General features: G+C 40.8%; 1 protein-coding gene across 8 annotated transcripts in view; it reads right to left on the reverse strand.

The window, feature by feature from the left end:
- SATB1 (SATB homeobox 1) overlaps positions 1–15,211 on the reverse strand; it is a 104,985-nt gene that overhangs the window by 74,259 nt on the left and 15,515 nt on the right. For 3 of the 8 annotated variants that reach the window (XM_027769180.1, XM_027769179.1, XM_027769178.1), the window contains exons 1-5: positions 14,123–14,560; positions 11,738–11,972; positions 7,824–8,000; positions 6,931–7,057; positions 6,057–6,180 (exon numbers count right to left, since the gene is read on the reverse strand). In XM_027769180.1, the coding sequence (XP_027624981.1) occupies positions 6,057–6,180; positions 6,931–7,057; positions 7,824–8,000; positions 11,738–11,948 (639 nt within the window). In that variant the 5' untranslated portion in view covers positions 11,949–11,972; positions 14,123–14,560. Of the gene's footprint in view, positions 1–6,056; positions 6,181–6,930; positions 7,058–7,823; positions 8,001–11,737; positions 11,973–13,917; positions 14,062–14,122; positions 14,562–14,594; positions 15,146–15,211 lie in introns of those variants that run through there. The other 5 variants (XM_006170709.3, XM_027769174.1, XM_027769176.1 and 2 more) reach the window with 4 other exon arrangements.

The following is a 15,211-nucleotide window of genomic DNA, read 5'->3' on the forward strand; positions in this document are numbered from 1 at the left end:
TGATTAATATATCCAAAAGGTTACAGCGAGCTAACATCAAGCTCCAGTAAAATCCCTATGCATCTAAATGAGCTAAAACTAAACCTGCTATGTTGGATCCAGAAAAGAAAACTTGCAATTCGGAGGACACTTCTGTTTTAGAATCCACGTGTCATGTGGAGTATTAACACCGAGACATCTCACTGAGTTGAAAGAACCAGAATGATTTCAGAATGATTTTATGACATTTGTAAAAGGAGGCAAGAGAAGGATTTGGTGTTAAGTTTCGCAGTTTACGCAGTGACCCGTGGAGGTTCACTATTTCCTCTGCAAATCCCACCATGAATACGATTGCTCCACGTGGTCATAATATCCCATTAATACCCAGTACTTCGCTGCCTGGCCAAACTGGCAGTCATAGCCTCAGAGTCCCACAGTCACGAGAGTAAGGACCAGTGAAAGTTTTGTAATTTTGAAAAGGAAAAGTGAAAGTTTTGTAATTTTGAAAAGCGAAAGAGATCCTCTATGAAACTTTACCTCAAAATATACAGTGTTTAACCACAAGATGTATCATTTTATTCAAAGTGGCAAGTACAAAGCCCTTCGATCCTATCTCAAACAAGGCAACTTTCCATTTTTTAAATGGAACCGCCAGTTACAGTCTCACCCATCAGATCAGGCAGTCCAATGACGAAGGGAAAAAGGAGCCTGATGTGTTCAACCCAAAAAAGAAAACGTTCACAGAGGCCTGAAACACCCGACTGCTCACGCTTTCCCGTAAAATGCGGAACGTGAGCTTGGCACTCACAACCAAGGGCTACCAGCGCAATGACATCTACTGACTTTGAGGGTGTAAAAGACGGGGATGAGACCCAGGGCTGTACATGCAAACCATCTGGGACCTCCCAAATGCCAGATCATTCCAGAAGCCAGTCCCTGCGCTCTAAATCACTCTCTCACGCAAAAAATTAGGGGTGTGAAATGATGGTACTTTCTAAAACAAGACAATATATGAAAACATAGTCAACATCGCCAGGATGAGACATTTATGATGTTAAAGAAAAGGCTTGGGAGTGAAAACAAGAACTGGAAAACTCAAGTAGTTATCAGTTCTTCAGAGAAATCAGAGTACACCGTGAAACACTCGGAATTAATCTCAGAAAGAAAGGCTCTTTTTATTTTTTCTAGACTTTCTCAATCTGTTCATGTGACCAAGAAGGGTCCTTGTTCAGACTTGCAGGCTCTGGGCATGAAGTATTACCTTGCTCCCTTACCAGCTCTGTAGGCATGGACCACAAACAATACACGAATGTGAACTATTCTTTTATCATCTCTTTTTTGAGTTGTTTTTGTTTTTGTTTTGTTTTGTTTTGTTTTTACTATAGGGTGTGTACACTTGCCAGAGAGACTGAGACTGAGAGAGACAGAGAGACAGAAAGCGAGAAATTAACCTCCCCCCTCCCTGTCCCGGGGCAGTGTCGGGTGGGGGGAGGAATGGCCACACCGCAATCCCTTCTCTTTCATTCTCCTCTTAGGATTTTGGGCATGCACGCACATACACACCCAGCATGAGAGTTCAGCCTCCAGGTCCAGGACTCTAACTGCGGTTGACTACATGGAAGTCCAGCAATATAACCATTATGCCATCTGCCAGTCCCGTTATCTTACCGTTGAAGATGCGTTAGCCTTGTTACTACCCGAAACAGGTTGCCTAGTACACAGGAAACTGTCAATACAGACTTTTGAGGGAATAAATATGATATATGAGTATGTGAACAGGTTTCATAGGTTAGACTTCTATGAAAGACAATTTATAAATACTGCTACTGGGTTTTCCTGAATAATTACTACACACTTGCTAAAACATTAAGAAACGTGGCTTTTCAATAAAGAGTTATGAGAAAAATGAAGTCCAATTTGTTTGAAACATTTTTATTATATAATAAATATTTAAATTGTTGCTCTAGTGAGATATTTATAATACAGCCCGAAAATTAACTCAACACCTAAGTTTATTAAATACCTATGGAAATGATTGCCAAGCTTCAGAGAACCAACATGGCTAAACGCTAAGCTTCAGGAGGGCAGGGCAGTTCTTTTTCTTCTCTTCTCTTAACCTGTTATGTCAGTAACTAATACGAAGTCCAGTATACATTCGATCCTCAGATGCTATCGGAAAAATGAATATTAAAAAATCACCTTTCTCAAGGTGATTTCTAAATGAAATGCTCAAATTGAAATGTTATACGTATTTTGCTACCTGGAAGTAAAAGGGACAATGCTCACTTTATACGGGAGTCGGCTTGGAGATACCTTTCTGGTGGGGTGAAGGAACAATCCAGTGGCTTAAAGATGTCAAAGCTCTGTGTGTGTGTGTGTGTGTGTGTGTGTGTGTGCGTGCGTGCGTGCACGTGAGCACACATGCAAGTATAGAGAAGAGGAGGGAAAGAAAATATACATTGATCCATCTCAGATAAAACCTCTAAAGAACATCTGACCTAACATGTTTAAGAAGGAAGACATCAGGTTGGTAAAAATGGCTGCCCTTTTACCCACAGGACTTAACAAAATGCACCCATCCCTGCATCACACAGATTATTCATCCAGTGTTTAAGTTTAATTTCTAAAACTCCAGGGAAACCTAGCATCGAGATTTCATGTTTTATTGTAAATCAAAGAATTTACTTTTTTAACACACAATCTATGTCTCAAATTCATACTCCCAGAAGTTCATGACTACTGGTTTTCTGGTGCCCCTGGTCAGGTTCGATTTTCTCCTTAGCTGCTGTTCAGAATCCAGCTATCTAACCACATCCACTGAAAAAAGCAAAAATGCAACAAAATGCCCAACCTCAGATCTATAATGAGCTAAGTGTTTCTTATGTCTTAGAATGTTTTACAAAAATAAACAAGCACGTGGTACAAAGAACTTCATAAATGTGCGGCCATCTATTTGGGCAGATTTATGATAGCCAAACAGCAACAGAAATGAAGGTACGAGTTGTAAATCAAACCACATGCCCACTTATGGAATCTCTGCAGCTGGAGAAAACCTTGCCAATATTATAAAAGAAAACATTATTGTACCAAAATGTAAGCATTCGTTTTAAAATCAACACCTACTTCAAAATTTATCATTGGCCAAGGACATAAGCTTAGCAAAGCAGGACTTTAGGGTCCATTAACCTGCATCTTGACTTTCTTCTGTAGCGACACTGGCTCCTTCCTGTTAGAGGAGCCTACGAAGGATAATCCCTTCTTAGTTCTAAGAACTCAAGTCCAACTAGACACTTGCTTAGCAAGTGTTAGACAACCCTCCTAAGAGGGTTGGAGGAAAATTCCTAGTGGCTTCCGGCTCCCACTCCCTCCTCGTCTCTATGGAGTCTAGTGTGGACTCCCAATGTGGGCCCCCCGCTAAGCACATGTAAGACGCATATCCAGTACTGGAGTACTTTATCACGGTAAACAGGGCCAAATCCTCAGTGTGCAGTAAAACGTGTATGTTGAAGTGTATGCTAAAAGTTCTTGCATGAATGAATCAAAACTCTACATGGAAGTCCAGCCTCAACTCTTAGCATTTCTTGGCACCAGACCCCCATTTTGTAAGTTATTTCCTTGCTGGGCATTTTTCACCATCACATCTTCATCACCAAACCTCAGCCACAAGAGAAAGACAGAGGTGTTCTGTCAAACGCAGCATATATTCTGGACGCAGGCCTTAGGGAACATGCATCTCTCATCTCTAATAATTTAGAATGAAAAAACGGTAACAAACGGAGAATCGTTTCTCATGAAAAGATTCTGAGTATCAGATGCACGCATCCATTCTAGAGAAAAGAGATGATGCAGCAAAATACAACTCCCTCCCTCATTGAGAGGACAAGTTACACTTTTTTCATGACATTAAATATTAATTAATTTCAAATATTTACTGCCACTGCTAAACTATGGGTAATTTTTTTTCAAGAGACTTTCTTTCAAACAGTAAGATTGTAATTAGAACTGATGGGGAAATTACAGCCTAGTTTTAACACTGCAGTAAGATACTGGGGTACCCATGCACATGAAGGAATGGGTTTTTCTGAAGCCCTCTCTACAGAAATTCACCAACTCACGGCTCTAAACCAAGTCCTGCATTCCATTTTTCTCATTCTGTCTAATGTTGTAATTATCTGGACTCAATTCATTTTCGATGATAATATTAAGTAAATTCCGAATTATATTCATAAGCTCCAGCGAGGCAGAGTTTACTGGTTGAACGTTGATATCATCCAACAATCGGTTCTGAATGGGCTGTCCCAACAACTCTCTGTACTAGCATCCTCTCCCACAGCTCATAGTAAATGCCCTGAGTCTTTGAACTTACTTCCAAAATCAACGGGATTTTCAGTAATGGGAAAAGACATGAGATAGGAATCCGAGTTTAAAAAATTTACAGTACTGATACTGAGTTAAAAAAGGAGTTTATCTCTAGGTCCATTCAAATTTTCAAATGCTAGCAACTAAGAAGTTATCTGCAGTTGTCTACAAAACACAACGTCCCAGAAGAAGGAGTCAGTCTGTTTCATGATGCCATCCTTCTGGTTGAACTCTGCTTAATCTATCTGAATTACTTTTATATGATTGTTATAAATTCCTATTGTCTCTATGCCAAAGTAAGCAAGGGAAGACAGAAGGAGATTCATTAAAGGTACAATTGAAATAACCAAAAGAGTTTGCTCTGAAATGTAAGGACTGGACACTGAACAGTACAGAGGTATTGAACCTGCAGCTATGGCTTACCTTAGAACAGTATAGAGTGTCACTAGAATTACAACCCATTTATTTCATTCCTAAAATTGCCAACAAATATCAAAATACATCTGTTGGACTGTAATGTAGCAAACCTGAAATGCCACTGAGTTCCCATCACACAGTAGCACAAAAGCCCAGGAGCATCCTTCCAAAGGTACCGAGCAAACCTCATGAGCCTCAGGCGAGAAATACATTTCAAGAACATCTACTACTCATAATACAGAAGTATGCTTTGAGAATCTCAGCTGCAGAAATGTCTACAACAGAGTCACACGGTTTATGTTCAAATGACTCATACACGAATATTCAGAAATACACTTTAAACCTGAATTAAAAGCAAACTTACAAAACTTCATCAAAATCAAGTTAAACCAGTACTTCAATTATACCCTATCGTGGAATGACCTTAAAATGCTTTTGGCCGCTGAGCGATGACATTAGAGCACACTCGGTGGTGACCACACGGCAGCCCATCACCAGCAGGCTCACAGCATCGTTTGTCTTTGTTTTTATTGCAGATGAGCTGCACACTATCAATAGTAAGGTTTGGTTTTAAATTCAGAAATGGGGGCAGTGTCTGTCTACTTTTTGGTGCTCACCATCAAAATTCATTCTAAAAAAACTATGGACAGTAATATCCATAAATTCTGTCTTATTTTAAAAATCCCTGATGGTATAAACAGGCATCCCAGAAGGAAAAATAATATTCCACTTAAAAAAAAATAGTTAGCCTGTGTCACAAAACTGGCTTTAAATCCTCACAAGAGAAAACTATTCAACCTTTAGTGGAGAAATGGCTAGTCTTCTTTTGGCTAACCATCTTTGTTTCAATTTAAAATAATAAAAGATATCCAAGAACCGTACTCTTATTTGACTCAGATGGTGGTATTTCTGCACAGGAACCCTGACGTTGCCATGCCCACTCACTGAAGCTTTATGAAGTTGGAGCACCTTGACCCTCTTGGTTCAAGGACACATGGGAGAGGGCAGCTACCATGCTCCCTGATCTTAGGAGACAAACCTAAAATCGAGTCAGCATGGTCTTCCGCTACACAGGTTTTCATGGAAACACTCTTCCTCTCTTTTCCTCTAGGGAGAAAAAGCGTAAGGCTCTGTTCAGAATGAATCAGGCATATTTCAAAAGGTCACCAACGGTCAAATCACTTTGCATTTTTGGCACATTCTGTTTCAGATACTAGTTGCTTTAAAGAGACAGAAAGCCCCATCGAACCTGAATGCGGGGCCGTCCAGGACCTCTGTGTATTCCACGCTATCCTAAGTACCTGTGAGAGGGGGCACTCCTTGGCCAACGAACTCTGATTCATATCCTTCAGTAAGTCCTTCAGTGCGTTCCTCACTGTCGTGTGCGACCACTGCTCGGGAGGCAAATCTTCTAGTTTGGGGCAACTATTTGAGACATAGATTAGAAGGGGGATTATTACAAGATTGCATCCCGCTGCAGAACATTCCTTTAAGACAGACAGATTTCATTTTGCGCATCAAACAGATGCATCTGGAGATTGCGCTCGGGCTCCTGATTGTTCCGATTAGTTAATTACTTTATACAACACATCTGCTGTATCGATGCATGAATTATACATCAGCTGCCTGTGGTGGCTATTTTTCCATGTTACTTCTACCTTCCTGCTCTGATGCGCTTGGGAAGACAATTTAAGGTGCACTGCGCTCACGAGCCGTCGTGAAAAGCACGAACGTATTCACCGCTTTCTTTTCATTCCTCTTTTCATACGAATTGAAACGGGCAAAAAAATAAATCTATATAAATAAACAGGATCGCAGCAATAGTAAATAAGACATTCTTTCCCAAGATGTACACAGATGGCACTGTTCATGATATGCAAAAATATTTTTTTCTTAAGTAAACTTTATGTAAAATGCCTTCTTGTCATGCATCATTTAATTGAGGAAATGCAGAAAGGTCTGATCTTTTGATAACCTGTGTAAACCTACAAATTTGGCGGGGGGCTGCTTTTAAATGATGGAAGGGAGGGGAAAAACAAAGCAGAAGGGAGAGGGTAACAGCACCTGTCCGGATTCAGTACTGTCAAGCAAGAGCTGAAGGCAGACCAGATATGCTTTATTTCCCAGGATCGGATAAGAAGCACGTTTTGCCCTGGAAGGGCTGTCCTGACTTACCTGTGCAGCTGAATTTTCAGTGTGACCACGTGATAGACGTCTTGAAGCATATCAGCCACTGTCGCATCGGGGGCGTCCGTCACGTAAGACAGGGGAACTGGATTCCACTTTCCAACCTGGATTAGCCCTATTTCCGATAAAGAGAATATGTCACTAACTAGTTTACTCTTCAGACAACATCTAGAGTAGAAGGTTTTATTTTTCTTCTTCCTACGGCCCCCCACCAGCAATATTGTTATTTCTGATGGAATGATTCCCTTCCCTCTCAAAGGCAGGTCAATGAGAATTGTCACAGCTTAGCTTTTCCAAATTGTGAAATTATGTAAATGACTGTAGGGTTGTTTATTATTTTGGAAATAAAACCCCATCAATAAAACCTATGCATAAGGCCACATTTTCCGAACTTACAAGAAGTTCTAATAAGACATTGCTGAACCAGTTCTAAATGGCTTTACGATTTAGATAAGATTCTCTACTGCAGTGGGAATCAGCATTGAAAAATACTTTACAGCCCATAAAACCATCAGAAACAGAATAAAAGAAACAGAACTAGATATTCAGTCATAAATGCAAATTGACTCTCAACAGTCCATCTGCTCAAATACGCTCCTCACTTCCTTGTGGGTCCTCAGTGGAGCAGATTATTAAGGTCAATAAGCATACTAATGATTCAGCTGAAGTAATTTAAAAAAAAAATCTACCTCGACATTCCACATGAGCAAAATGTGTGTTAACTAAACCAAACTGAATTAAGCCAATTTTTTAAAGCCACAGTCTATAAGGAACCAGTGTAACAGTCGAGTTCCAGTTCTTTGAAGGAAAATACTCAGTGCACTCTCTGCAAGGTAAACAAAGAACGCCAATCTTTCCAACCTCACGTACGCATTGTTTACCTTTGGCCTGGGCAGCAGAGCTATGCGAGTAACCCAGAGACAGCAACGCCATCTCTATCAGCTGGTTGAAAAGCATGTCCTTTCGCACCAACACAAATTCCGCATGCTCCTCCTTACAATCGTACTCGATGGCATTTTCATAGTGTTCTACCACGCAGAACACTGGTAGCATGGTTCCTATTGGAAAAAAAAAAATGGAGGAAAAGAGACAGAAAACGAACAATCTTCAGAAATACATTCGGGGGTGGGGGGGAGGAAAAACTAAGCCATAAAAATAAATCTTCACAACGGCGAGAGGGGGAGACACTGTTTCCAAGGCAGACTGGGTGCAGAGACGCAGCAACGCACACACAAATATATGCATTCTTTTATGTGTTTAAGTTACGAGAGAAATATGAAAACAGCATGTGAACTTGGTCCTAAGGTAAGGTGGGCTCTGCTCTAATGTTACGGGGTATTTTCCAAAAAAACAGTAAGTGCAGAATTACTGTTTTGATTGAATAAAAATGCTGATGAGAGAGACCCCGGTGCGTCTGTCTGACGTGCTGTGGGGGTATGCAGTATGCAAACACCACTCACGATGGTCGTGCAGAAGAGCCCACCTGACCGCTGCCCACAGGCCTTCGTTAATAATAAACTTTTCCTGTTTGTGCGCAAACAAATTACCTTGGACTAAAATGATCATTTTCCTCTTTTCTTTTTAGTATTTCCTTTAACTGGTTCCACGAAACGCACACACACACAGAACTTCACTGAACTGATGCTCCTAATACCTCATTTTAATATGCGCGTGATGCACATAAATAACATTTATTTTTGTGACTGCTCGTTTAATTTACCTGACTTAAAAAGATACAACAGGAACCGTAAGTCTTAAATGAACAATGAAGGCTGTAGCAAAAAAGGATAAAAATGACAGAAGAGGAAAACTGGCCTCCTCAGGACATTTTAGGGTAAGGAAATCGGCAGAGCTTTGACATGGCCTCTGTTTCCCTTGAGCCTACGCAGTAACTCAGTAGCCAGAGATGAATAAGCCCAGGCCACACCAGTTGTAGAAGAGAGGTTTCTTCTAGAAACTGAAGCTCAGTACGTTGCGGTAGTCAAGGTGTTTACACAGCGCAGTGTCAGACTCCCCACGCTCACGGAAAAGGGTTAAAAGCAGATGCATCTGAACTGCTCTGCGGCAGACTGCCAGGAGGGCATCACCCTCAGCATAAATGATGGCAAGGGTTACTTTCACAGGGCACCCAGGACCCCCCATTAGTCCTGCAACGCTAATACCTCTCTCAGTCTTGTCCTCTGGACTCAAGTACCCTACCAACTTCTGAAGACGGCTGGCGCATACCAAGCACAGCTAAAAATCAGGATTTCCTACTGACACCAGAGCGGCCCTTTAAAAACTCTCTGCTTGCTTGTTTCTGCCGAACAAAAGCTGGCAATAAAATGGCTACATTTTTCTACATGCGAGTCCTCACCAAAAGCTCCAGTGAACTGTTCACAAGAGATTCTCACTCTGACAAATAAACCCCTTTAGGTTTACTTAGAAAAGCTCGCAAACTCACTCGGAGGTACCAACAGGCAAGGCATGAAAAACAAGCTGCAGAGCTTGCCAATATTCTTGTCATTCATTCAGCTGTTTTATACCAGAGAGGGAACCCGTCAGGGATCTGAAGACGACTTGGGGAGGCCACAGCAAAAATAGCAATATGCAAACTGGTGATTTCTTCCTTGGCTTGGAGGTATTTTGGCAAAATCTCCTAAACAAACAAAAACATTCAACCCCTTTTTCTTAGTAGTGCTTTCTCATCTCAGCCATAATTTTTATCTAGCACCTGTCAAACAGAAACCAGGCACTTGAAAATAAGATGGGGGGGGGAAACAAAAACAACAACACAACACCAAAAGGCTTAGTAATTTTGGTGTTTGGACTAAGCAGAGACCCTTCTGCAATTAAATGGCATTTTTAAAAGAAGTCAGTATGAATGCAAGACATGAAAAAATTTTAAAAGGCATTTGAGCAGGAAGTGAAATTACTGTACTCGGGTCCCTCCTCCCCCGGCTCGGATGTTTTCAAACACTGGCTCAGGAAAACAAGACTGTACACACTGATTTCTCCTCTTAGACACGAAGCCCATGTGTTCAACTACGCTGCTTGCCTTGAGACCTCTGAAATAACTACAGGCTTTTCAAACTATTGAGAGAGTCTGGATTTATTCTGGACTTTACCGATCCCCTTTAGAGGTAACCGCTACAGGATCAAGGTGGCTCCAGATGAAGCAGCAATAGCAATAGCAATATGGAATTACGAATCTCGCTGTTAAATCTACCACACTGTCGTGGTTGCCCTCCTGTGACGAGGAGTGAGGCTGAGCAGCAGCCTTCTCTGAACCACCTGATTATTTGTGCTGGTGTTTGGTGAGACTTCCCAACTGCAGCAACTTCATAACCTTCCAGCTTTCAAAGGGGAGAGCACTGGTCACTGCTGAATGCTAAAAATAGCACATGATTTAAACCTGAAGGCAGTCTTAGAAGCTTTTGCTGAAGGTTTATGAGCCTGTGTAAACAGCACGTCTACCATAAGGAGCAGTGAAGTCTGTAGAATCCTTGTCTAAAACTGTCCTGGCATTAAAGTTTGCTGTGCAAATATCACATAATACCAGAGACAGCTGAAATCTCCTATTTAGGAATTTATGGAACTTATATGTTTGCAGGCGTCAGAAAGTCTTTTTTATAGAGCCTCAGAGCTTCACAGTGTAATATTAATGCACTCTGTTTGAAAAGCCATAATAAATTATATTTTTAATGCTCTTACCCTGGCTTTCTTAAGATGCATACATTCTTGGCAAACAATCAATAAATAGGGTAATCATGAGTAGAGGCCAAAGAATTTGCTGAAGTGCTGTTTTTCCATTTTTAATAGATAAAAATCTAACAATACGGACTGCTGTGTCTGTTCATTTCAAGATCAATATATTCTTTGTTTTCGCCAAACCAAGGAAAAAATAAATGATTGTATGATAAATGTTATCCATCAAACACAATGAAATTCCTCTGCCTTCTAACTTTATCTACTTAATATTCTTGCCTGCTATGAGCTGGTATTTTTATCCTTTGCTTAGCAAATGGAAGAAAAAAATCTGGTTCCTATACATGTCACAAAAAAAAAAAAGAAAGAAAAAAAACCCAAAAACCACACAAGACCTTATGAGACACACACACTACACCCACCACAGGCACTGCTTTCCAAACAAGGGTTGAACACAAAGTTGTTAAACTTCATCAACTTCATGTGAGTAAACAGGAGTCATGCGGGCATAACTGGCAAAAAACCTGCCCTTCCTTCATCAAAACCACCCCAAGACAGCAAAAAAAATCAAAAATAGGAATCATCAGGTTTTTCACTGCTTAATAATAAATTTGCTCTTAAGAAAATAAGCCACCCAAAAAAAAAAAAAAAAAGGCATCACAAAACTTATATCTCACATACGATTTCTATGATCTCTGAAACTGCCTCACAACTAAAAACTTTGGGGAAAAGCTAGGGCAGTTCGCAAACAACCTGCCTCCTGTTCTAAATCAGGGTTAGTGTAAGCAACCACCTCTACCACAGGAAGGCCCAGTGAGTGGACCCTTGCGTGGACTCAGTCCACTCGATTTCATTCAGTTCTTATCATCCCAAAAGTCCAATGAGTCTAGTCTCTGGCAGAGTACGATGCTCCACCCAAGCACACAGCCTGCCATCTCAGAAAGTGATTGACATGACAACCTGGGATGTAACTATTTCCAGATCAGAGAGGGAATCAAGGAAAAGAACAGACAAAGCTCATTCTGCCAGTCAGCCCCACGCAGCGTTGTGGCCTTGGGGAAGAAACCAGGGTTTGCAGCTTTCCAGGATTTGGAGCCAAAGTATTTACCTTTCCTAAGGTTGGTTTTCATCAGATGGCCCGAGTGTTTTAAAGGCACTCCCTGCATTTTTGCACCTGTACTGCCAAGTCTTCCTCTTCCTAGCGGGCTCCCGTTCTGCTCCAGGCGGGCAATCTTGGATGGTGGACCCTTCGGATCACTCACATTGTTAGACATTTCTGAATGTTCTTTCCCCTGAGTTGCCTCGTTCAAATGATCCATACTCAATCACTGTCTAAAGATCACCTGCCAGAATTTAAAAAGAAGAAATGTTATGATTGGATGGGGGCGAGGGGGTGGGTGGCTGTATCTACAAACGTGTCCCATGTAAATATTTTACCTCTCGTTCTGTCTCCACAAAGACAGTGTAGTTATAAAACTGCTTACCTACGTACCCTACAGATGTTACCATATTTCTATAACAGATAACGGCACTACATTTCCATTCAAATGAACGGAATCATTTGTGAAAACTGTACCCACACACATGAATAAAAAGGTAATTTATCATCTATAAACAAAACTAAATGGGAGGGGATGGGCTCACTTTGGGAACAAGAATTACCCCAAGTAAAAGAAAATAACAAATTGCATATATGGAGTCCCAGTGTTTTAAAATGAGAAACTTGTGGAATAGGAACTTTCACAACAGATAGAAAGACTATTACAGTTCAAAATACAAGTTAAATATAACGTGTAGGTACACATTTCTACATATATTTTAATGTTTATGGAAAAAATATATACCATCTCAAATAAAGGTAGCAAAACGTCTACCTGCTTTCTAAACTGCCCAGTGGCTTTACAAGTTAATGCACAGTAAGTTTTTAACTATCAAAGTTTCAAGAGTTATAGGACCTATTAAAGAGCTAGTCAAGTGTCAGGTCAAATGTGTGATTGGGTTATTTTGCCCTAAGTAAACAGAAAGGCGTGGAATGTTTTTGGTCAGATAGCCTAGGCACTGAAGCATCATAACTCGTGTGTTTTAGGGCTAATTAGTTGTCCACTAGTAACAGAATGCTGTGTGCAATTTAAACTGCAAAAACCTTGAAAATATTTTGTGATATACACATGAAGTTGAAGTGCCAAGCTCATTAAAAAAAAACACACACACACAAAACTTGATGCTATTGGTAAAACACCATCTCCAGTATTCAAAAATAATCTCACTAATGCAATAACTTCAGAAAAAAATGAACAGATCATTATTTTCAGTTACAGTATGTACTAGACATCAATTTCATACTCTTTATAATCATCTGTACAATATCAAAGTCACTTCAAAAACACTGTTTTAACTAAAACTGGTAAAAACAAGTGAGGAGAATCATTCTATGAACTTTCATGGTACTTAAAGTCCTGAGCTTGCCAATACTGAGAGAACCACATTCAGGATAACCACACCGAATATATGACCACTTCTCTAGTAACTGCATGCCTCTTGTACCTTTTTAAAAAAAAAAAAAACTTACTATACCAAACTATGTAGTCTTGTTGCAAGTCCATTTGGATTAGCATGGCTGTCCTGTAAACATTTTTTTCCCTGCTTAACCACAGAGGACTTCATCCCACAAAATGAAGCAAAAGGGAAGGGGGTAAGAAATGCTAGAGGTTTAGAAGCAACCTTAAGCATGGCAGTGAAAGCTGAAAGTTTGAGAGATGATAATGGCTATTTATCTTTGTACAGCAGGGTGGCAAGCTGAGAACTGATGGTTTACTGTTGATCGAGGCCCCATCTGTTTTTGGTTATGAGGTTCGTTAACAATAAATGTGCCTTTTTAAACCACTTCTATCAAGATTACTCTTTTCCATTATATTAAACTTCGATCTAAAGCCAAAATTAGAGAGTGGTGATTATTAACTTATTCAAAACACTCTTTATAAGGTTTCCATGTGAATTATAATACAGAGCTGCCTTCTCTGAAATTGGTGGCCTCACCCTAGAACAGAAGACGAATTTTTAAAACATATGATTTAAAAAGGAAATTCTTAACCCTTGGGGCCATTTAAGAACAGCAGAAGGATGAGGTAGGCAACAGCATCAAAGTTAATGCTACAAAACATATTAAGTAATCATGAAGCTTAACAGCACTGTAAGCTGTAGGGCAAATGAAAGCGATAGGTTATAATTTAATGTATTGACAATCAAAACATCAAATAGGTCATGCAAAATTGTCCTTTGAATACCCACCTATAAGTGTCTATTAAACACTAAGTCATCCTGTAAAAAGCTTCACATTAGAAAGCAAAATTACATGCACATAAAACACCCAATTTACTCCTTTAAACTCTAAGCCCAAGGCTAAAGTTCCCCGAACCTCAGTTCGGAATTGAAAAGAGCAACCTCCACCAGGCCTGCGTGGTCTGACAGCAGCTGGAACTGACTATGGTCTCACCAGATGTCAGGCTGAAGAGTTTCTTTGGAGTGACACGTTTTAAAACCATTTTAGTGTCCTGTCTGGCTTGGCACACGGGAAGCAGGCTAGTTGCGTAAAATCCCATTTCCCTGCACAAAAACTAAGACCATCCATGATCGTGACTGAATAAAACAGAGAACTCCGTCACAATGATCAGTATTTCCTCTAAAAGGCAAGAAAAGCACGAAATTCCGGCTTCGAAAGCCTATTTTTCTTTTGGCAGTGTGGGATCCTGTTCAGTGAGTTCCTTGCTGGGTGGCTCCCTCGCCCCCACAGAACCCCATAATCACGTTTTAAGAGCTGGTGCCCTTATCCATTCCATATGGCCGGCACGATCCAGGCCAAGCTTTCACTGTGACCTTTTAAAGAGACAAAGAAGCAAAGTACTATCTAGAAACAGAAACACTGCAGTTTTACGGAGTGAAATTAGCAAAACCGACCTGAAACTCACCACTTCAAAACTTGACAGCGTATAAATAACAAAAACAAAGGAGATTTCCTTTGCAGCCCGCGTTCTTGAAGAGAAGTTCAAGACTGATGTTTTCTATGTCCCCCCCCCTTTTTTTTAATTAAAAAAAAAAAAAAAAGCAGACCTGAAGGCGACTTCCCCTGAAATTGTATTATTTTCTCTTCCCCTACCCCGCCCCCTAAGCGGGGGAAGGGCAGAAAGCAACGTCCAGGAGGGTAGCCATGGGAGAGGGGGGTTTCAAAAAAAAAAAAAAGAGGGAAACAGAAAAAAAAATCACAATTCGAAAAACAACATTTACGGTCTGTTCGGATGTCTAACCTCCGAGCACGGGGTTTTCGCTGGGGAGGAGGGGAGAGTGGGAAGCAGGGAGGAGGGGGAAGATAAAATTGATCTGACAAGTGATTCGTTGGGGGAAATCGTAAAAACAAAGCAAACCCCGTTAGGAGCGGTGCGCGGTGGTGCTGCTGGGCAGGCGAGGTGGTGACTGAGGATCCTCTTAAAAAGGGGGAAAAAAAGGGGGGGAAAAGCAAAGCCGGGGAGACGACTGCGGACGCGGTCTCCGGGAGGGGACAGCAGGTCCCGCGCCCCTCCCGCGGCTC

This window comes from Tupaia chinensis, unplaced genomic scaffold (assembly GCF_000334495.1).
Source record: "Tupaia chinensis unplaced genomic scaffold, TupChi_1.0 Scaffold148822_2, whole genome shotgun sequence".
NCBI lineage: Eukaryota > Metazoa > Chordata > Mammalia > Scandentia > Tupaiidae > Tupaia > Tupaia belangeri.